The sequence below is a fragment of the Lygodium microphyllum genome, chromosome 5 (genome assembly GCF_053477565.2).
Source record: "Lygodium microphyllum isolate KBCC chromosome 5, Lygodium_microphyllum_v1.1.10, whole genome shotgun sequence".
Classification (NCBI taxonomy): domain Eukaryota; kingdom Viridiplantae; phylum Streptophyta; class Polypodiopsida; order Schizaeales; family Lygodiaceae; genus Lygodium; species Lygodium microphyllum.
This window is the reverse complement of record NC_141139.1, coordinates 86,271,277-86,289,282: the sequence shown is the minus strand read 5'-3', so window position 1 is coordinate 86,289,282 and position 18,006 is coordinate 86,271,277. Positions and strand designations below refer to the sequence as shown.

The 18,006-nt window shown below is 37.6% G+C and overlaps 1 protein-coding gene across 1 annotated transcript; it reads right to left on the bottom strand.

Moving 5' to 3' along the window:
- Positions 1-13,939: 13,939 nt before the first annotated feature.
- Positions 13,940-16,037, bottom strand: LOC148036085 (uncharacterized). Its single transcript, XM_087679076.1, has 2 exons — positions 15,412-16,037; positions 13,940-14,196 (listed from the first exon to the last, which is right to left on the bottom strand). Exons 1-2 carry the CDS (start codon positions 15,947-15,949, stop codon positions 14,165-14,167), a joined length of 570 nt encoding a protein of 189 aa, XP_087535202.1. The 5' UTR covers positions 15,950-16,037; the 3' UTR covers positions 13,940-14,164.
- Positions 16,038-18,006: the final 1,969 nt, after the last annotated feature.

The following is an 18,006-nucleotide window of genomic DNA, read 5'->3' as shown; positions in this document are numbered from 1 at the left end:
TACCAAGAGAGGGATAATGTTAATGCACAAGAGTCTTACATGGTAGCTTGCATGTTTGATAACCTTTCTTTTCACTTGGTTTTCAAGTGTATTCCTACTACAAGAAGTGTGGTCCTACTAGTAGGATTTGTAGTCTTGCTATGGTATTTGTCAACCCCAAGTGGAAAATTTAAGCGTTTAGTAGCATGTTTGCTACTTCGTAAAGGAGAAAAACCTTAGTAAAAAGGAAATATGCGAGAGATGTTAAAAGGGGAGAAAAACACAACGCGAGGAGAGAAAGACTTGTTGGAAAATATGGTGAGCAAGTGTGGAAGAGTAAATTATGGGGGAAAGAAGAGTAATAAGTAGGCAATCATGATAACATGAAAGAGACTTAATTAATAGTTGTGCCAAGTACGTTCTTTTATAGATTTTGAGCTTGGATACACACCTCACACTTTGCTTATGAGATTTAGTTACATGTGTCTCTAGCACAGCACTAACACATTTTAACACCCCCTCCCTTGGTGCTAGCTTATCCTCTAGATAACTACACCTAAGGATGTACATTCCCCCCTCCCCCCTAATGCTTGCAGGGCCACTAGATAATGTAGTGTCAAATAAAGTGTAGGCAATTAACTATTTAGAAGAGAGTTTTAGGACATTCTTCAAAGTTTTTTTCCTTGATAAAATTTTCTTTTTGGCTTTAGCATTCTTTCTTCATGTGTCCAAACTTGTTGCAGTTCTTACACTTTGACTTTCCTTTGTTCCAATATTCTTGTTCCTTATGTCCATTTTTCCCATGGATTCTACAAATAATTCTTGAAGTAAAGTGTAGAGATTATGGAGTTTGGTGTAGTCTCTTAGGCCGTCTCTTTGATTCTCCCCTCTTGCTCATATAAAGAAGCTTCCATTGAGTTGAGTTTTCTATTTAGCACATTCCTCAAGGTTACTACAACGTGCTCAAAACCTTCGTTAGGTTTATCCACACTATTGAGTAGCACTAAAATGGCTTCATTTTCTTTAATATCTTTAGCAACGAAAGATATTTGCACTTTCAAGCTTTTGAATTTGTTAATCAGTGAAGTTAAGGAGTCATAATTGTTTAGATCTAGCCTGAAAATTTCGATTAGAATATTTATTTTTGAGTTCTTCGCTTGGGACACAAAGATTTTATCCAATTCTTTCTAGGCTTCTTTTGCTTTTGTAATCACCGATATGTGATGAAGAACATCACGTGACAAGCCCCATGCTATTATCTTGAGTGCTTTTACTTTTTTTTACTTTTTCAATTCAGATCTCAAGCTCCTCGGTTTCCTCGAATATTTTCCAAAGGTCTTTTCACATTAGGTGATACATGATTTCCATTTTCCAAGGGTGAAAACCCTTGCCATTGAACTTTTCCACAACTTTGATTTCAAACATTTTGTGGATGGAGAAGTCTTACAAGTCACTCACATGGCAATGCCTTAACTCCAATTTACAACAAGATATTTATGTGAGAGTTACAAGGATTTTTGCTAGATTTTAATGATGAGTTCCATTTTTTTAATGGCAATTTTTGTGAAAATAGAGATTCCGCATACAATATCAATGTTTGATTGCTTACAGTATGAATTGCCTTTTAGAATGATTGCATAGACTAATTCATGATAGCAAGTAGTATGAATGGAAAATTTCGAAGTATTCAATCTGAATCAGGTCTAAATAGAACCACTTTATGGATTCTCAGTGTGAAAAAAGCTTAATTTCAAACCCCTTTGATGAGAACAAATGTGAGCAAGGGCTTAGAAAAACTAGTTTGAAGGAGGATTAAGTGTGAAAATGATTGAAGTATTAAGGTTTAACAACCTTGATAGAGAGGACAATGATGACTTATTCTCCACATATTGCTATGACCATTTCGAATCGGTGAATGTGGTCATGTCTTCAAGTTGTGTTTGTTGTCTTTGATCTGGACATAACGACAGTTACCAAATGACGAATTTTATGTAACTTTACACTCTTCCAATCTCTCTTTATTCTTCGTTTCTTCTTTTTCTTTGACTACAACAAAGACAATAGTCCCCCAAGCTTATGTTGAAATCCTATCCTTCAAGATGGCCTTTTAAGAAGCAAGTGATGAGGTTCAAGCTCTTCAAAGAAGGCTCAAATAACTCTCTCTTCTCTATTGCTGACTTAACATATGCTTTGGGCAATGGCCACCCCTTAATTGAATCAAAATAGAAGAATTGATAGATAGATAAGATATATCTTGATATCTTATTTGAAAAACATCCTCTTCACAAAAACCCATTGAGTTTCACACCCTTGCAAGCCTTCAATGTCAAGGCTTCAACCTCTTGAGCAACATCTCTTTGACTTGAGCTTCTTCACACCATCGTGTGTGACAATGAATGCCTCTCTATCTCACAACATCAAGGAAATAGGCTCTAATACCATGTTTGAAAACATGATTGAGCAAGAGTGGAAGAGTAAATTATAGGGGAAAGAAGAAGAATACGTAGGTGATAGCATGAAAGAGACATGCTTGATTGATAGTTGTGAAAAGTACATTCTTTAATAGCTTTTTAGCTTTGATACATGCCTCACACTTTGCTTATGGGATTCAGTTACATGTGCCTCTAGCACTACACACACATTTTAACAAGACCTACAATAAGTGATCGAGGCTTTCATGTATTCGAAGCTTTTTGGCAACAGGCTGAAGAATGGAGTCGTGGAATACAATTTGCTACTATAATTCCTCTATTCTCTAACTATGACAACAAGGTTTGGTTTCAACTTCTCTTTTCCTTTCTCCTACTATAGGAAGTATGGTGAGTGTGGTCTTTTATTCGACATATTATTATTGGTGAGAGGGACAACATGAAGGCTACTTCGGTCTATGTTGATGATGGTGTGTGCCACATGTTAAAGGTTTCTCATTAGTGAGAAAAGGGAAACAACAATTTTCGTATTTGAGAGATTTGTGTATTACAAAGGCTAGGTACTATTGATAAAGGCTAAATATGCTACTCAAGTCAATGAAGAATTCACGGTGACGTTGTAAAGCTTTTTGTTTGAAATTGAAAAGCCCCAGTCAAACTGTAGTTAGGTTTGATTTTTGCTAGCTTAGTTGTTTGCGTGATAGTTTGTTTTGTTATTTCGTAGTTGGATTTCTTGTGTTTTTCTAGTTTAGGATTTGTTTCTGCCATTTTGTTTGATTTGTTGAGTGTGAAACTTGATAGCCTTGGTACAGCTTGGTATTTTTTTGGACAGGTTGAAGCAAGAGTTTGCTAATAGCTACTGAACATTGAGGAGCTAGATATGTTTTCTTGTCGAGACTCTTGCACATCACAAGGGATAAAGGGTTCACGAGCACTTCACATTGCACTTGTTGATGCACTGCACTCGGGGGTCGTCTCCTGTTCTTATCAAATACTTTCATGCCATGGGTTGGGATTATGCATGTTTTGCACCATCGTTGAGCACTAGCACGGCATGAGGTCCATTGTAGCTATATGCAGTAACTTTTAGATGCATGCGCACTTGAGAGAGCACCTACCACATTGAGCACGCACAATTCTTGCACACACCATTTGGGATGCTCATCACAAAGCTAGGAACTTTTGGTTGTGAGTGTAAGGTGGTTGGGAGAGTTCGAGGGTCGTGAAGGACGCCATCAATAGTAAGAAGGGTTGTTCTTATCTGGTCAACATCTTGAGGACCACCATTTTCTAGAGTGATTGTGAGATTATTTGGATGGGTGGAGAGGAGTATATCATATTTTTTTATGAGAGTTGAGAGGTGAGGATAAGGATTTTTTAATTAATTAAGGAATTTTGTTTGCATTTTGCATGATGCACGATCACATGTAGATAGACTAGGCACAATTTCTTCAATGCATACATTATTTTTGTGTATAGCATCGATTGATTGGTTGCATATCATGGATCCAACATTGCATATTTTTTCAAATCATGAATAATTGGGCACAGAGTTCATTTCAAAAAACCATATTCTTGCTAGGGCACACTGCATAAAAAACAGATTCATATCCAGAGAATGTTTATTTTGAAGACTCAAGGATCAAAGGAAAAGATTGTACGTTTTACATCGTAAGCGAGTATTTCTTGAAGAAAAAGAGGACATGTGTGCTGAAAGTGTGTGCAATTACAAGAAAAATAGGCCAAGGAAGGGAATAAGTCGTCCAAGATAAAAGATGGAGAAAAATAATGGGATTTACGAAAATCAATATTTTTGTCCATTTTGATATATTTTCGTAATTTTGCCTGCATAGCTTGTTGACCAGATATGTTCCGATCGTTTTGATACCCTAAATGACTATATTCGGAGTTCAAATGACGAAGTTATGATCCAAATAAGTTACAAATAGGCATAGAGCAGAAAAAATGAAAATGGTGAAAAGCAAAAGCCAAAATCCTAATGTGTGTGAGTGTGGATAGAAAACTATATAAGAAGATGAGAATGGAGAGTTAAGGGCCTTTCCCCTTGATTACAATTGTATTTTGTGAGAGAGGAGAGTGGAGAGTCGCATGCTAGAGTGAGCTCTTGTCATGCCAATTTGGAAGTTAGAGCTTTTGGGTGTCAAAGCGCCGAGTATCGGCTCAAGGTTGTTAAGGTACGAAAATATATCTCACTTGGTTTGTTTTCGAATTGTTGGTATTTTCGTTGTGTTGTGGTAGTGTGATACTCTATCCACATTCGGGTTTTTACTTGTTTTGAGCTTCAAGAGGCATTGTGTTTTTTCTTGTTTTTATATGTGGCTTGTGGTGTATTATCGAATATTTTAATTTTTCAAGTTGTGTTGTGCATTCGCGAGAGAGGCTTATTCTCGATCACTGCTCATGTAACATCTCTTTTTTGGTGCCCCCGTTGAAGAGTGCCGAAATTGACATTGTTGTTATTTTGAATGTGAGGTGGTTTTGATTTCTTGTGATTGTTGAAAATGGTTGATAATTTTCCTGAGTTCCATGGTAATCATATTTTTAGACTAATCTTTTTTATTGTTGAAAATGATAAAGAGAGTGACTAATCTTGAGGATAAACTCCAGATTTTTAGATATCAATTGCAGGGAGAAGCACGAAATTGGTTGCTTGACTTTGAGATAAGCTTGAAATTTAGGAGACAAAATTTGGACTATGAGACCATTAAAAATGCATTTCTATCTAGGTTTAAAAAAAGAGAAAGTCAAAGTGAGATTTGGGCGAAAATAGAAACTTGTGTTCAAAAAGATGATCAGTGTGTGTTGAGGATTTTGCTAGGGAGTTTGAAAGGTTGTGGAATCGATGGAGTTTAACATTGTTAGAAGGTGAGATAGCCTCAGTTATGTTGAAGATAATGTATTTTGTAAATGGGTTGAAATTAGAAGATTGGAGAGTGAAATTAGAGGTAAAAAACCCTAAGACTTTTGAAGAAGCGATGAAGATAGCTCAATATCAAGAGAGGAAGACTAAAAGAAAAAAAGAGTTAGGGTTTGATGAACCAAGGGAAATGTTGAGTTCAAGGCAAGTTGAGAGAAGAGTTTTTGAGGAGAAAAGAGTTAGTTATGCCTATCGTGAGAGAGGTATACTATATTATTTATTTAGGAGAGATGAGTTGACTTGTGAGAAATCAATTGAAGTATGTGAGGAGAAACTCCCTTGGGGTAGTTGAGGAGAAAAATAATTGTTTGACTAATTGGAGTGAAGAGTCTAGGAGTGTGAATTCATACCCATTGACCACAGATACTTCTAGTTCAATGATTAGTGATTTAACTAAATAAGAGGGATCGACTGATGATACTTTGGAGCTTGAGGACTATAAAGATGAGCTAGAGTTGGATCTGAGTTGTAAAGAAGAAAATGAGAGACCATATGATTTTAAGGACCAAGAGTTTTCATGTTCTTTGGGAGAGAATGAGAGTCAAGAAAGTTTTGATATTTCTGATGAGGGAAGGTGTGATGAAAATTATGATAGTCATGGCAGTGTTGAAGAGAGTAAAGAAAATTTAGAGAGTGATCTTGTTTGCCTTGGTGATAGTATAGATGGATCTAATTGCTTGAAAGAGGAAGAGAGAATAGAGGATGAATTTTTGAGTTTGTTGGAAAACTATGAGGGGAGGGCTTAGAAACTGTAAGTTTTCGAGATGAAGTTAAGCGTTCGAATTTATTGCCTAACAAGTTTGTGGAGATTTGTTGTGAGTTTGGTTATGAGTTTGATGATCAAGAGAGTATGGAGGTTTTAGGTTCTGACTTATGTTGTGATTTTGGTGTTGGTGTTGTTGACTCAATTGAGTCTTGTGAGTTGGTTGGTGATGTTTTGAGTAGCCTGGAGAGACTTTTGTTTGTGGTGTTGATGATGTGGTTTTGAGTAGACCTAATCTCTTACTCCTTGATAGTTGTGTAGATTATTGTTTGGTTGATTTAGGCAACAATGACGAAGAGAAAACTTCATCTAATAGTCTTTTAGTTTCTTTGAGTTCTCCTAAAGGTTTTGATGTTGTTTGTGATGATTCTGATTGGGGTTTTGAGGATCTTGAGAGTGATATTGATGAGGATGTAAGAGAGAATTTGACTAAGGCTTTGAAAAGAATTGAAAATTTGAGGAAAGAGAGATTTAAAACCAAGGAAATAGAGTTGGAAGGTATTTGTGAGAAGGAAGTTAAGGATTTGGTAGTTGAGGAGTCTTTGGTTGAGGTTTTAGACCCAAAATTGTTGTACTGTGAAGATGTTATTTGTGATGATGTAGAGGTGAAAGTTTCTTCAGTTTCTTGTGAGGTTTCTTGTAAGGATACTATGGAAGGTGTTTATCACTCTTTGTATGTGAAAGACTCGATGGAATCTTGTATTGTTGATGATGAAGTGACCCCATTTGTGGATGTTGTTGGTTCTTGTGGTGTTATGAATCTAGAGTTGACTCCTTTTGATGTTGTGTTTCATTTGGATATTGAGTTGGGAGATCCTTGCATAGTATCTTTAGGAGAAGTTGTAGATGAATCAGTGGATGAATTTGAGATTGGCAACAAAGAAAGGGTCAAAATTTTATTTAAAGACTCTAAAAGTAACATGGTTTTTCTTAGGGAGGATGGGTGGGATATGAAGATGTTGGATTATGGTTTGGATTTGAAGAATTTAGAGGATGATGTATTTTCCTTAGATGGTAAGGATTATCTCAAGGATTTTGATAAGAATTTCATGGATGAGTTTTATCTACCTGTAAAGGAGTTGTTTGAGAGAAATGTGCCATTTGTGTTTGTTGAGAAGATTGTGGATAGATCATTGGATTTGATTTTTGTTTGTTGAGAATATTGTGGATAGATCATTCGATTTGATTTTTGATTGGCTCATAAATGCTGCATCATTTTATGAAAGCAACTACTGCACATGAATGTTTGCAGACTAGGAGAAAGGCTAAATATGTCAAGCATTTTTTTTGAAACTAAAAAGCCCTAGTCAAACTGTAGTTAGATTTGATTTTTGCTAGCTTAGTTGTTTGCGTGACAGTTTGTTTTGTTATTTCGTAGTTGGATTTCTTGTATTTTTCTAGCTTAGGATTTGTTTCTGTCATTTTGTTTGATTTGTTGAGTGTGAAACTTGATAGCCTTGGTACAGCTTGGTATTTTTTTGGACAAGTAGTAGGAGTTTGCTAATAGCTACTGAACACTGAGGAGCTAGGTATGTTTTCTTGTCGAGACTCTTGCACATCACAAGGGATAAAGGGTTCACGAGCACTTCACGCTGCACTTGTTGATGCACTGAACTCAGGGGTCATCTCCTGTTCTTATCAAATATTTCCATGCCATGGGTTGGGATTATGCACGTTTGCACCATCGTTGAGCACTAGCATGGCATGAGGTCTGCTGCAGCTATATGCAGTAACTTTTAGATGCACGCGTACTTGAGAGAGCACCTGTCATTGAGCACGCACAATTCTTGCACACACCATTTGGGATGTTCATCACAAAGCTAGGAACTTCTGGTTGAGAGTGTAAGGTGGTTGGGAGAGTTTGAGGGTCGTGAAGGACGCCATCAATAATGAGAAGGCTTGTTCTTATCTAGTCAACACCTTGAGGACCACCATTTTCTAGAGTGATTGTGAGATTTTTTGGATGGGTGGAGCGGAGTATATCATATTTTTTTATGAGAGTTGAGAGGTGAGGATAATGATTTTTTAATTAATTAAGGAATTTTTTTTGCATTTTGCATGATGCACGATCACATGTATGCATATATTATTTTTGTGTGTAGCATCGATTGATTGGTTGCATATCATGGATCCAACATTGCATATTTTTTCAAATCATGAATGATTGGGCACGGAGTTCATTTCAAAAAACCATATTCTTGCCAGGGCACACTGCATAAAAAACAGGTTCATATCCAGAGAATGTTTATTTTGAAGACTCAAGGATCAAAGGAAAAGATCATACGTTTTACATCGTCAGTGAGTATTTCTTGAAGAAAAAGAGGACATGTGTGCTGAAAGTGTGTGCAATTACAAGAACAATAGGCCAAGGAAGGGAATAAGTCATCCAAGATAAAAGATGGAGAAAAATGATGGGATTTACAAAAATCAGAAATTTTTCCCATTTTGATAGATTTTCGTAATTCTGCCCACGTTGGCTTGTCGACCAGATATGTTCCGATCATTTTGAGTACCCCGAACCACTATATTCGGAGTTCAAATGACGAAGTTATGATCCAAATAAGTTACAAACAGGCGTAAAGCAGAAAAAATGAAAATGGTGAAAGGCTGTAGAAAAGCAATAGCCAAAAGCTGAAAGCAAAAAGCCTAATGTGTGTGAGCGTGGATAGAAAACCATATAAGAAGATGAGAATGGAGAGTTAAGGGCCTTCCCCCTTATTACAATTATATTTTGTGAAAGAGGAGAGTGGAGGGTCGCATGCTAGAGTGAGCTCTCGTCATGCCAATTGGGAAGTTGGAGCTTTTGGGTGTCAAAGCGCCGAGCATCGGCTCATGGTTGTTAAGGTACGAAAATATATCTCACTTGGTTTGTTTTCGAATTGTTGGTATTTTCGTTGTGTTGTGGTTGTGTGATACTCTACCCACATTCGGGTTTTTACTTGTTTTGAGCTTCAAGAGGCATTGTGTTTTGTCTTGTTTTTATATGTGGCTTGTGGTGTATTATTGAATATTTTAATTTTTCAAGTTGTGTTGTGCATTCGACAAAGTCAATTACCCCAACCGGCACTCCTTAACGTCTCGTTATTGGGTTGTGAGTGAGGCTTGTTCTCATTCACTGCTTGCGTAAACGGAATAAAATTACACATTTCTTTGGGAATGGAAAGTCTTCTTGCATAGCCTTGTTTAATATTGGCATAGTCTAAAAATGTGTAGCTCCTAAAGCAAGATTATGAAGATTTTGGTACTTTATTAGGGAAAAATATATTGAAATATATGCATTCTTGTATTGGGATATAATTCTAGAATTAAAAGTGATAGTTTGTTGCCCCAACCCCATAGTTTTCACAGTGATACTCACAATTTTGTAGGAGTAGCCCTGCAACAGGTCTTGAAGCCTTGTAGTGTTCTATCAAAGAAGAGTATGATGAAATACATGCTTTTCCACATTGGAATACAAATCTGGAATAAAAAAGACAATTTATTACACCCACGATCTTGTAGTCTCCATAGCAATACTCACACCACTCCGAAGTAAGTTCTTAAGCTTCATAGTGTTTATCAAAGAAGAGCATACTCAAATATAAGCCTTTTCATGCTAAATACATATTTGGAATTAAAAAAGGCATTTAGCTATACCCAACCATGTAGTCTCCATAGCGGTGCTCACAACCCCATAGTGGGTTTGCAACTCCTAAAAATGAATAAATCTATCAATTTTGAATTAAATTTGAACTATTAGAAGGCTAGATTAAGCTTTCAATGGAAACATAATAATCTAAGGGACCTTGTTTTACTTTATAATAATCTAAGGGACTTTGTTTTACTTTCTGTAGTGTTGATTATCACCCAATTATAACCCATGTTGTTTTGGGGGCAAGAGTTAGATTGCTCAGTGGTAGTGTCATTGGCATGGATTGTTGGCTTTTGCAAGCATTATTAATATTGCAATTGCTCAATTAGACTAAGTTCCTCCATGAGGTAGTGAATGCAATCATGAAAGCATGGAACTCACTTCATCTAGTGATCTCCACCCAATCAAAGCTAGACAAGGTGTAGGATTGATTCCTATCCCATCAGGGTCTTCCCAACTGCTTTGATGCTATAGATTACACCCATATTAGCATGATTTTACTACCAAAAGAATATTCTACTACATGGTTTGATCTCTCCAAGAATAGCATGAGAATTCAAGGTATCCTTGACATCACATACATGCAAGCAATAAGCTAGTTACATGCAAACCAATATGCACCTTGCACACAAATTTGAATGAGAAAGAGAAAGGGAACGAGGAATGCTAATGTTCAAATCCCAATTTTGACCAATCTAAAAACATTGTGAACTATGTATTCAAAAATTGAGGCCTTCAAATGTTGGTAGCCCTCCATTCTAGACATTTACCAAGTATAGTAGCACACCATTCGAGAGGGGGAGGGCATGTAAATTTCTTCAAACTTTATTAGTCCTAACACAATCAATCATCATCACAATTTAGAGAATTAAAAAAATTTCAAGTGCATATTAATTTTGATAATGAAGCCCTCATTTGGTCCTAGCATGAAGGGATGTTAATCTCGACATCACGGTAGGTTAAGCTCACATGCAGTCACATAATTGAGCACTCCACCACACATGTTTTTAGGTCTACCACCATGAAGGAGGAGGCTATTGTCTATTCCATAGCCCCTATTTTTGTATGCACGCTAGAAATGAAGGGTACAATAGACAACACCATGTCAAAGAAATTACATAGTATTACATAGTAAAACAAGAGCAATCAACAGAATGTCCAACTTTGGCATGAAGAGAAGGCTATTTTACAAAGACCCCAATCACAAACACCATTGGAGTATGCATGGCAGAGCCCAGTGGCATTTCATAACACAAAAAATGACAACTAGTACTAAGGGAGAAAGGCATACCTCTTTTGTTTTTTTTTGGGGGGGGGGGGGGGGTTTGGCTAATGCAAATCCAAATTTTTGAGATCTCCTACTATCCCTACAATATGGGCCGGGTTGTGCTTGCTTGGGACTAGTGGGAGAAAGCTCATCCCTCACCCTGTGTAACTACATGGTTGCACTATAAGGGGTGGGTTGAGTAGGGGCATCATAAATACTCAAAAACCCTTATATCCAATCGAGCACACAAGGCTCTAACATGGCTCACACATAAGACATTAAATATTTTGACAAAGCTTTGACATGCTCACACACAAGACATTAAATATTTATTTTGATTCTCCTTCCCTAAACTTCTACTGCTGGTGTGTGATCGAACTATAAGTCTACCTTCCCATCCACTATGTTGGTGTGACCCAACCCTAAATAGGGTCTTGCTGTGAGTACCAATGGAGTGGAATGGTTCCACTCCATCCTCTTCCCCTATATGTGACTTCACCGTAACAACTTTGACAACTCCAGAGACAAGAGTTGTTGACTAACAATCATCTTTGGCACACATTAGAATGCATTGTTCATCAAACTCCATCTACATCTAGTGTGCTATTCCACTCCACCCACTTCCCCTAGATGTGACATCACCATAACAACTTTGACAGTTTAAGAGAAGACTTAACAAACATCTTTGGCACACATTACAATGAGATGTTATCAAATCACCAAAATTGAACCAAACTCCATCTACATATAGCCTTAAGCACATGCTTGAGATAAAGTCCATCCAATAGCTTCAACACATCCTTGAGAAAAGGGAGAGCTTCAAGCACCAAGATCCTTTTACCTAAGATAGTCCATCCAGTAGCTTTAGCACATCCTTGAGAAGTGAGAATTTGAGTTGCCCCATATATGACATTCGTGTGCCACTACTCATTAATTCATTGTCCTTAACAAAGAGGATATGCTTCTTAACAATGGGATAATCAACTAGTACTTCCTGAAATGTGAGTGTGAGTGATTCTCTAGGGGTTTCACATAGAAGTAGCATTGTAGGTTTAGCACATCCTCATGAATTGTAAGTTTAGCACATCCTCAAGAAGTGAGAGCTTGAAGAAGCAACCCTATATATAACATTTGTGTGCCACTATTGGCCTTGGCATTTAGCACATCCTGAAGAAGTGAGATCTTCAAGCACTAAGTTCCCTATACATGTGCCACTACTCCTTGGGTTACATTCATTGGCCTTGAACGGACATGCTTCTTAAAAATGGGATGATCAAGTACTACCCAAACTCAAGCATGCAAGAGTGATCTCTAGGGGTTCACGAAGTAGCCAATAAGAGATTCAAGCATTGAGTTGCCCTATACATGTGCCACTACTCAATTCATTGGCCTTGGCTAATGGACATGCTTCTTAAAAATAAGAAGAAACTCTTAAGTGAGTGATTCTCAGGGGTGGGATGAAACTCAAGTGTGAGTGATTCTCTACGGATTCATGTAGAAGTAGCTACAAACCCCCTTTGTATCACTACCTAGAATGGCACTCTTCTTTACCTTCCCCATAATGGAGAGGCTCATTATGCTTCAACAATTTTTCAAAACCAACGCATCACTACCTATAACGGCACTCTTCTTTGCCTTCCCCATATGGAGAGGCTCATTATGCTACCTTCCCCACAATGGAGAGGCTCATTATGCTTCAACAATTTTTCAAAACCAACGCATCACTACCTATAATGGCACTCTTCTTTGCCTTCCCCATATGGAGAGGCTCATTATGCTACGACAATTTTTCAAAACCATTAAAAAAAATGGCCAAAACTACAAAGATTTTTTAGGTCTTCTAATATTGACTTTTTTCTTCTAACGGAGAGATCGACCATTGTCTTCTATGCTTTAGATGATTCACATGGCCCCTTGAAAATCGTCCTCTAAATATTTCAACTATTTCCCTCGGCGTAAATCAAGTGATCAAACCCCTCCACTCTTGATAAGAACATAAAACACACTTAAAGAAAGAAAGAGGGTTCATAGGTTTAACAGAGTGGAGGGTTCGATAGGTCTCTCCATAGATCCCAACAATTTAAAAAACCACTCCACAAATAAGACGATTACCCCCGAATCAATCAATTAATTACTAGGTGGCACGCAATAGGGTCCATGTTGCAAGCTGTTTATTCAAGCATTTTTGCGGGTTCGTGATGGGTAGTATCGTTTGTCATTATGGTATACAACAGTCTCAATGATGGGGTTATGAATCTGTTGAGTCAACAACCTCAACCACACAGTTGAAATTTTCTAACTCACAACGTGATTATGAAAATTTGTTGAGTTGGTCACACACACAAAATGCATATGGGCTTTGGATAAGATTATGAAAATTTGTTGAGTTGGTCACACACACAAAATGCATATGGGCTTTGGATAAACAGCAAACACACAACCATTGTCAATCCAAAAACGACAAGCACAAATGATTTTAGACTATGATAGCACCTTAAAAAGACTTGCACAAATGGTTTAGACCTACAATATCAACCTTTCATGACGCCCTTAAAAAAGCACATAGGTCAAGCAACTTGAGCTGGCTTAATGTAATGAGAGACTTGGATATAACAAAAACGTTGGTCATTGCAATTAGAACTCATTCTCATTATTTTCATGCATTGAACTGCAAATGGGAGAGCCAGTCATGTGGCACACATTCGATGGTGGTTGCTCATACAAATTTCAACAATATTACTAGACACAAACATGATTGATACAACTTAATATTATTATAAAGTCTATAGGGAGTAGAAGTTGCAAATAAAAGAAGCTACTGATAAAAATTAAAAAAAACATTTTATACAAATTTCGACAATATTACTAGAGACACACAATTGATACGGAGTAGAAGTTACAAATAAAAGAAACTGCTCATAAAAATAACAAAAACCTTTTAGCAAAATCCTTTCTTGTATATTTACACATGTTTGGTAAAACCTATATACACACACACACAAGCCCCTCTTCATCCATACATTTTTTTAATCGGACAAGTACACCCTACATGGGGTGTTTATTCGTCTAAGATGGCACACCCACCGATCAATGGGAGAGCACTGAGTAGCGGCAACAATCCTAGTTGCGCATGTTGCGGCAAAGGTGGCCCACTTCTCTACCACCAATAAGAATCGTCCATCAACGCTTCTGCAAACAAATACAAGCAGTGCATTAAGAATTAGTAATCCATCGTATTACCCATAATAAAACTCAAAAGATAAAATCACAATATACAAAGGTTAGAGATATAACAAGCTAGTTGACAATATAGCAATAATATTATATTTAGTAGCAATATAACAACGAAGGTTAGAGATATAACAAGCTAGCTAACAATATAACAATACTATTATATTTAGTAGCTATATATATATTCAGTTATACTTGCATTGGATCAAACAGTTCAATTCAATTCAAGCTGGTTGACAATGTAGCGATAATATTATGTTGAACGATCACAAAGTTCGATTCAAGCTATTTGTGTTCGATTCAAGCTAGAGGACATGTTTTGTAGCAGTATAAGACAAATACACTAAGGATGCGCAAACTATTGTCAAATGTAGGTCGATTCAAGCTAGCGGACATGTTTTGTAGCAGTATATTATATTAGGTCCAAATCTACATTCAATCACACAGTATCTATACAACCAGTACTTCAAAACTTCCAATTTAGGTACTCGAAGACAAATACACTAAGGACGTGCAAACTATTGTCAAATGTAAGTCAAGGTACCCAACAAGGACAAAATATTCTCAAAAAACTAATAGTAGTACATAAGCTCTAGATTTGAATCTAACCATGATTCTAACGTCGACTTAAATAATTGATATATTATTAGATCAAACATTCATATGACATTCAATCATCACAAATTAAGAGAATATAATTTATATATTAAATCATATCCATAATTGATGTATTAGATCATCTTAAGAGAATATAATTTATATATTAGATCATATCCATTGCATTCATATGCCATTCAATCATGGCAAATAAATAGCAGAGACAATTACAAGAGAGAATAATTGATATATTAGATCATATCCATTATGTTCATGTGCCATTCGATCATCGCAAATAATGCATATCAATTAGATCATATCCTTTATGTTCATATGCCATTCGATCATGGCAAATAACGCAGACAATTATAAGAGAGACAATATACAATTATAAACCGATGAGAGAGAACTTGTGGCACAAACGAAATAGGTATAGATTATGTTAGGTTTAAATGACGGAATCTACTAGGTTCATATATAAAATGACGGGCAATGCATCTAAAATAGATATAGATTATAACAGACTGCTGATATATAAAATAAAATGACGGGCAATGCATCATTTAGACAACATACCTCGGGACGATCTTGCACGGCATTCGCGAGGGCGGAGGTTGCACTGCTGGAGGAGGCGAGAGGACATCTGGGCGGTCATGGTTCTCCGCTGCTGCTCCGACTCCTCTTCTCGTCGCTGCGCCCAGACGTCCTCCTCTTCATAACGACGGCGGCGCTCGCCGCCTCCGTAAGCCTGCTGGAAGGCGTAGCAGCGGTCCTGCGAGGGGATGCGCTCCACGGCCTCGCAGCACGCGCGGGACGGCTGCTGCTGCGTCACCCCTCTCCCCTCAACCGACCTCCATGACAAATACGAATTGTAATACGGCGACGACTCTCTTTCCTCCTCCACCTCTCGCCGTTGCTGCCTGAAGAAATTGTCGCACGCCCGCAGCCTCGCGTGCCACTCCTCCCTCGACCCTTCCCCTCTCCTCCTCTCCCGCTCCCTCTCCTCTTCCTCCCGACGTCGCTCCTCCTCTCGACCGCGGGACGTCGCCGACACTTCACTCACTATCACCAACAGCACCAACAGTGCTCCCAACAAAAACACACGAGCCGCCATATTGATTATCACCACCAACTACACACAAGCTAACAGGAGCTATTGTACGGGAAGCCTCGCACTAGCCGGTATGCAGGCAAAATAGCTGAGGCCTCGACCATACTTATAGGCGAGCGGCCCCTGCCCTGGCCTCGACGTGACCGCGCGTGATATTCTCGTTTCGACTCGGCGCTGCCGCCGCGTCTCCCAGTATCCTCGAGGGCGACGTTCCCTCTGGATAAGCATGCCACTCTCCTGCCATGCACCTTCCATATTGGCCCGATCCCATCAGTCAATCTCACTAAAAGATGAGCTTCTTTCATCGAATAAATATAGCGTAGTCAGGTGGAAATTTGAGAACACCAGACAACCTCTGAGGTGAAGGTGAATAGAGAAGAGTCATTGACACCACCTTGCATATTGGCTCCATCTCATCCGACAATGTTGCTAAAAGATGGTCTTCTATACTCGAGTAGATACAATCTAAACGGGTGAAAAGCCAGGCAGGGCGGAACCTACTCAAGGCTTAGAGTCATTAATATCATAGTTAGTCAATCATACGTTTGCTTCTATCCTACTCAAGGCTTAGAGTACGTATTCAAATATTCTAGCTAAATATTTGACACAACTATCTTGCACTCTTGTTTAGAAGGCCACAAACATATGCAAGTCTTAATTGCTAATGATTAGTGAAGTCTGCATCCATTACTCAACCAAATATAGAAAGTAGTTGTTAGGGTGCTACTTCCCAGTTTTGCAATGCCCTCACATAAACACCCAATATCTTTCTTATGCACACTTGGACAAAACTATTTAAAGAAGTGTTCCCATTGTCTAGAAACAATTTAAAAAAATTCTTTAATATACAAACCCTTAGCAATAATAATCTAGTTGTCTTGACACCCATATCATATATGTACCTTTCCTATACCAAAATCATATTATCAATAGTGCTATCATCCCCATTTTTGCAACAATAGGCTTGCACTTCCATTCCATGTTGGAAGTAGCTTCTCTTGATGAGTGACTATACAATGGTGGTTCTTATGAGCTAATCATCCCCATTTCCTCCTTGGTTCGCTTGCTATATGGATCATGAGTCCACCACAAGGTTGTAGAGCACATTGCAACATTTGAAATTTGGGAAAAAATGGATGGGAGTTGTTCGCATGATGTTTGACGTAGATTTTGTTATGAATTTCAAATTCAAATTTGCAACATCATTTAAGCAATGGACAAGAGTGTTACTACAAGTATCACTTATGAGACCAAGTTTTGTATATCATTCAATGTTTTTAGTGATAATGAACACTATAAGAGATGAGGAGAATTTCGACACTAGTTTCTCAAGCATTTTCCTTTAAAAAAATGGGACATGGCTATAAGCACCAATATGAGCTTTGAAAAAGTTACGCACATTATAATTGCCAATATTTCCACATGTAAATACAAGTGCTTATACTAATCCCATTTAAAATATTGGCTAACCAAAACGACAAAACATATTCCAACACTAGTAGAAAATACTTACAACCATGGGTTTCCTTTGTTCATTTTGATGATACGATCTAGCTTAAAGAAAGTCCATAAACCCTATTGCATTTTTTGTTTTAGTTTTCCTCTTCTTTGTGTCATTTAAGATAGATTAACTCACCTAAGTGCATTGTATATTGTAGATAGTAAAATTTTTCCCTTTTTTGTGTGTTCTTATGGGCTGGGTGGATGTGTGGGTGGTTGGATGGGTGCATGTGTAGGGCATATAATTTAGTAATATCATTGGAATAAGGGTGATTGTGTTCCAATTAGGCAACACGGTCAATCTTCATTAGACATATGCTAGGTACAAGCATGCGCTTGAAAATTGATACTTTGTTTTTTTTAAAATTTGATTTATAATTTGGTTTAAAATAGTGATTAATTATGAAATAAAAATTATAAAATTAATAAGTTATAATTATAAAACTAGTAAATCAATTGTAAAGTGATTTGGAGAAAGAGAGAGTAGACAATAGACAGGGGAGAGAGAAAAAAGTCGAAAGAGTGAGAGACAAAAGAGAGTAGAGAGAGAGTGGAGGGAG

Excerpts from the sequence above, each read along its gene's own strand:
- LOC148036085 (XM_087679076.1), bottom strand. The coding sequence starts at position 15,949 with ATGGCGGCTCGTGTGTTTTTGTTGGGAGCACTGTTGGTGCTGTTGGTG. Across the intron at positions 14,197-15,411 it reads CCGTGCAAGATCGTCCCGAG|AAGCGTTGATGGACGATTCT; the intron begins GTATGTTGTCTA and ends ATTTGTTTGCAG.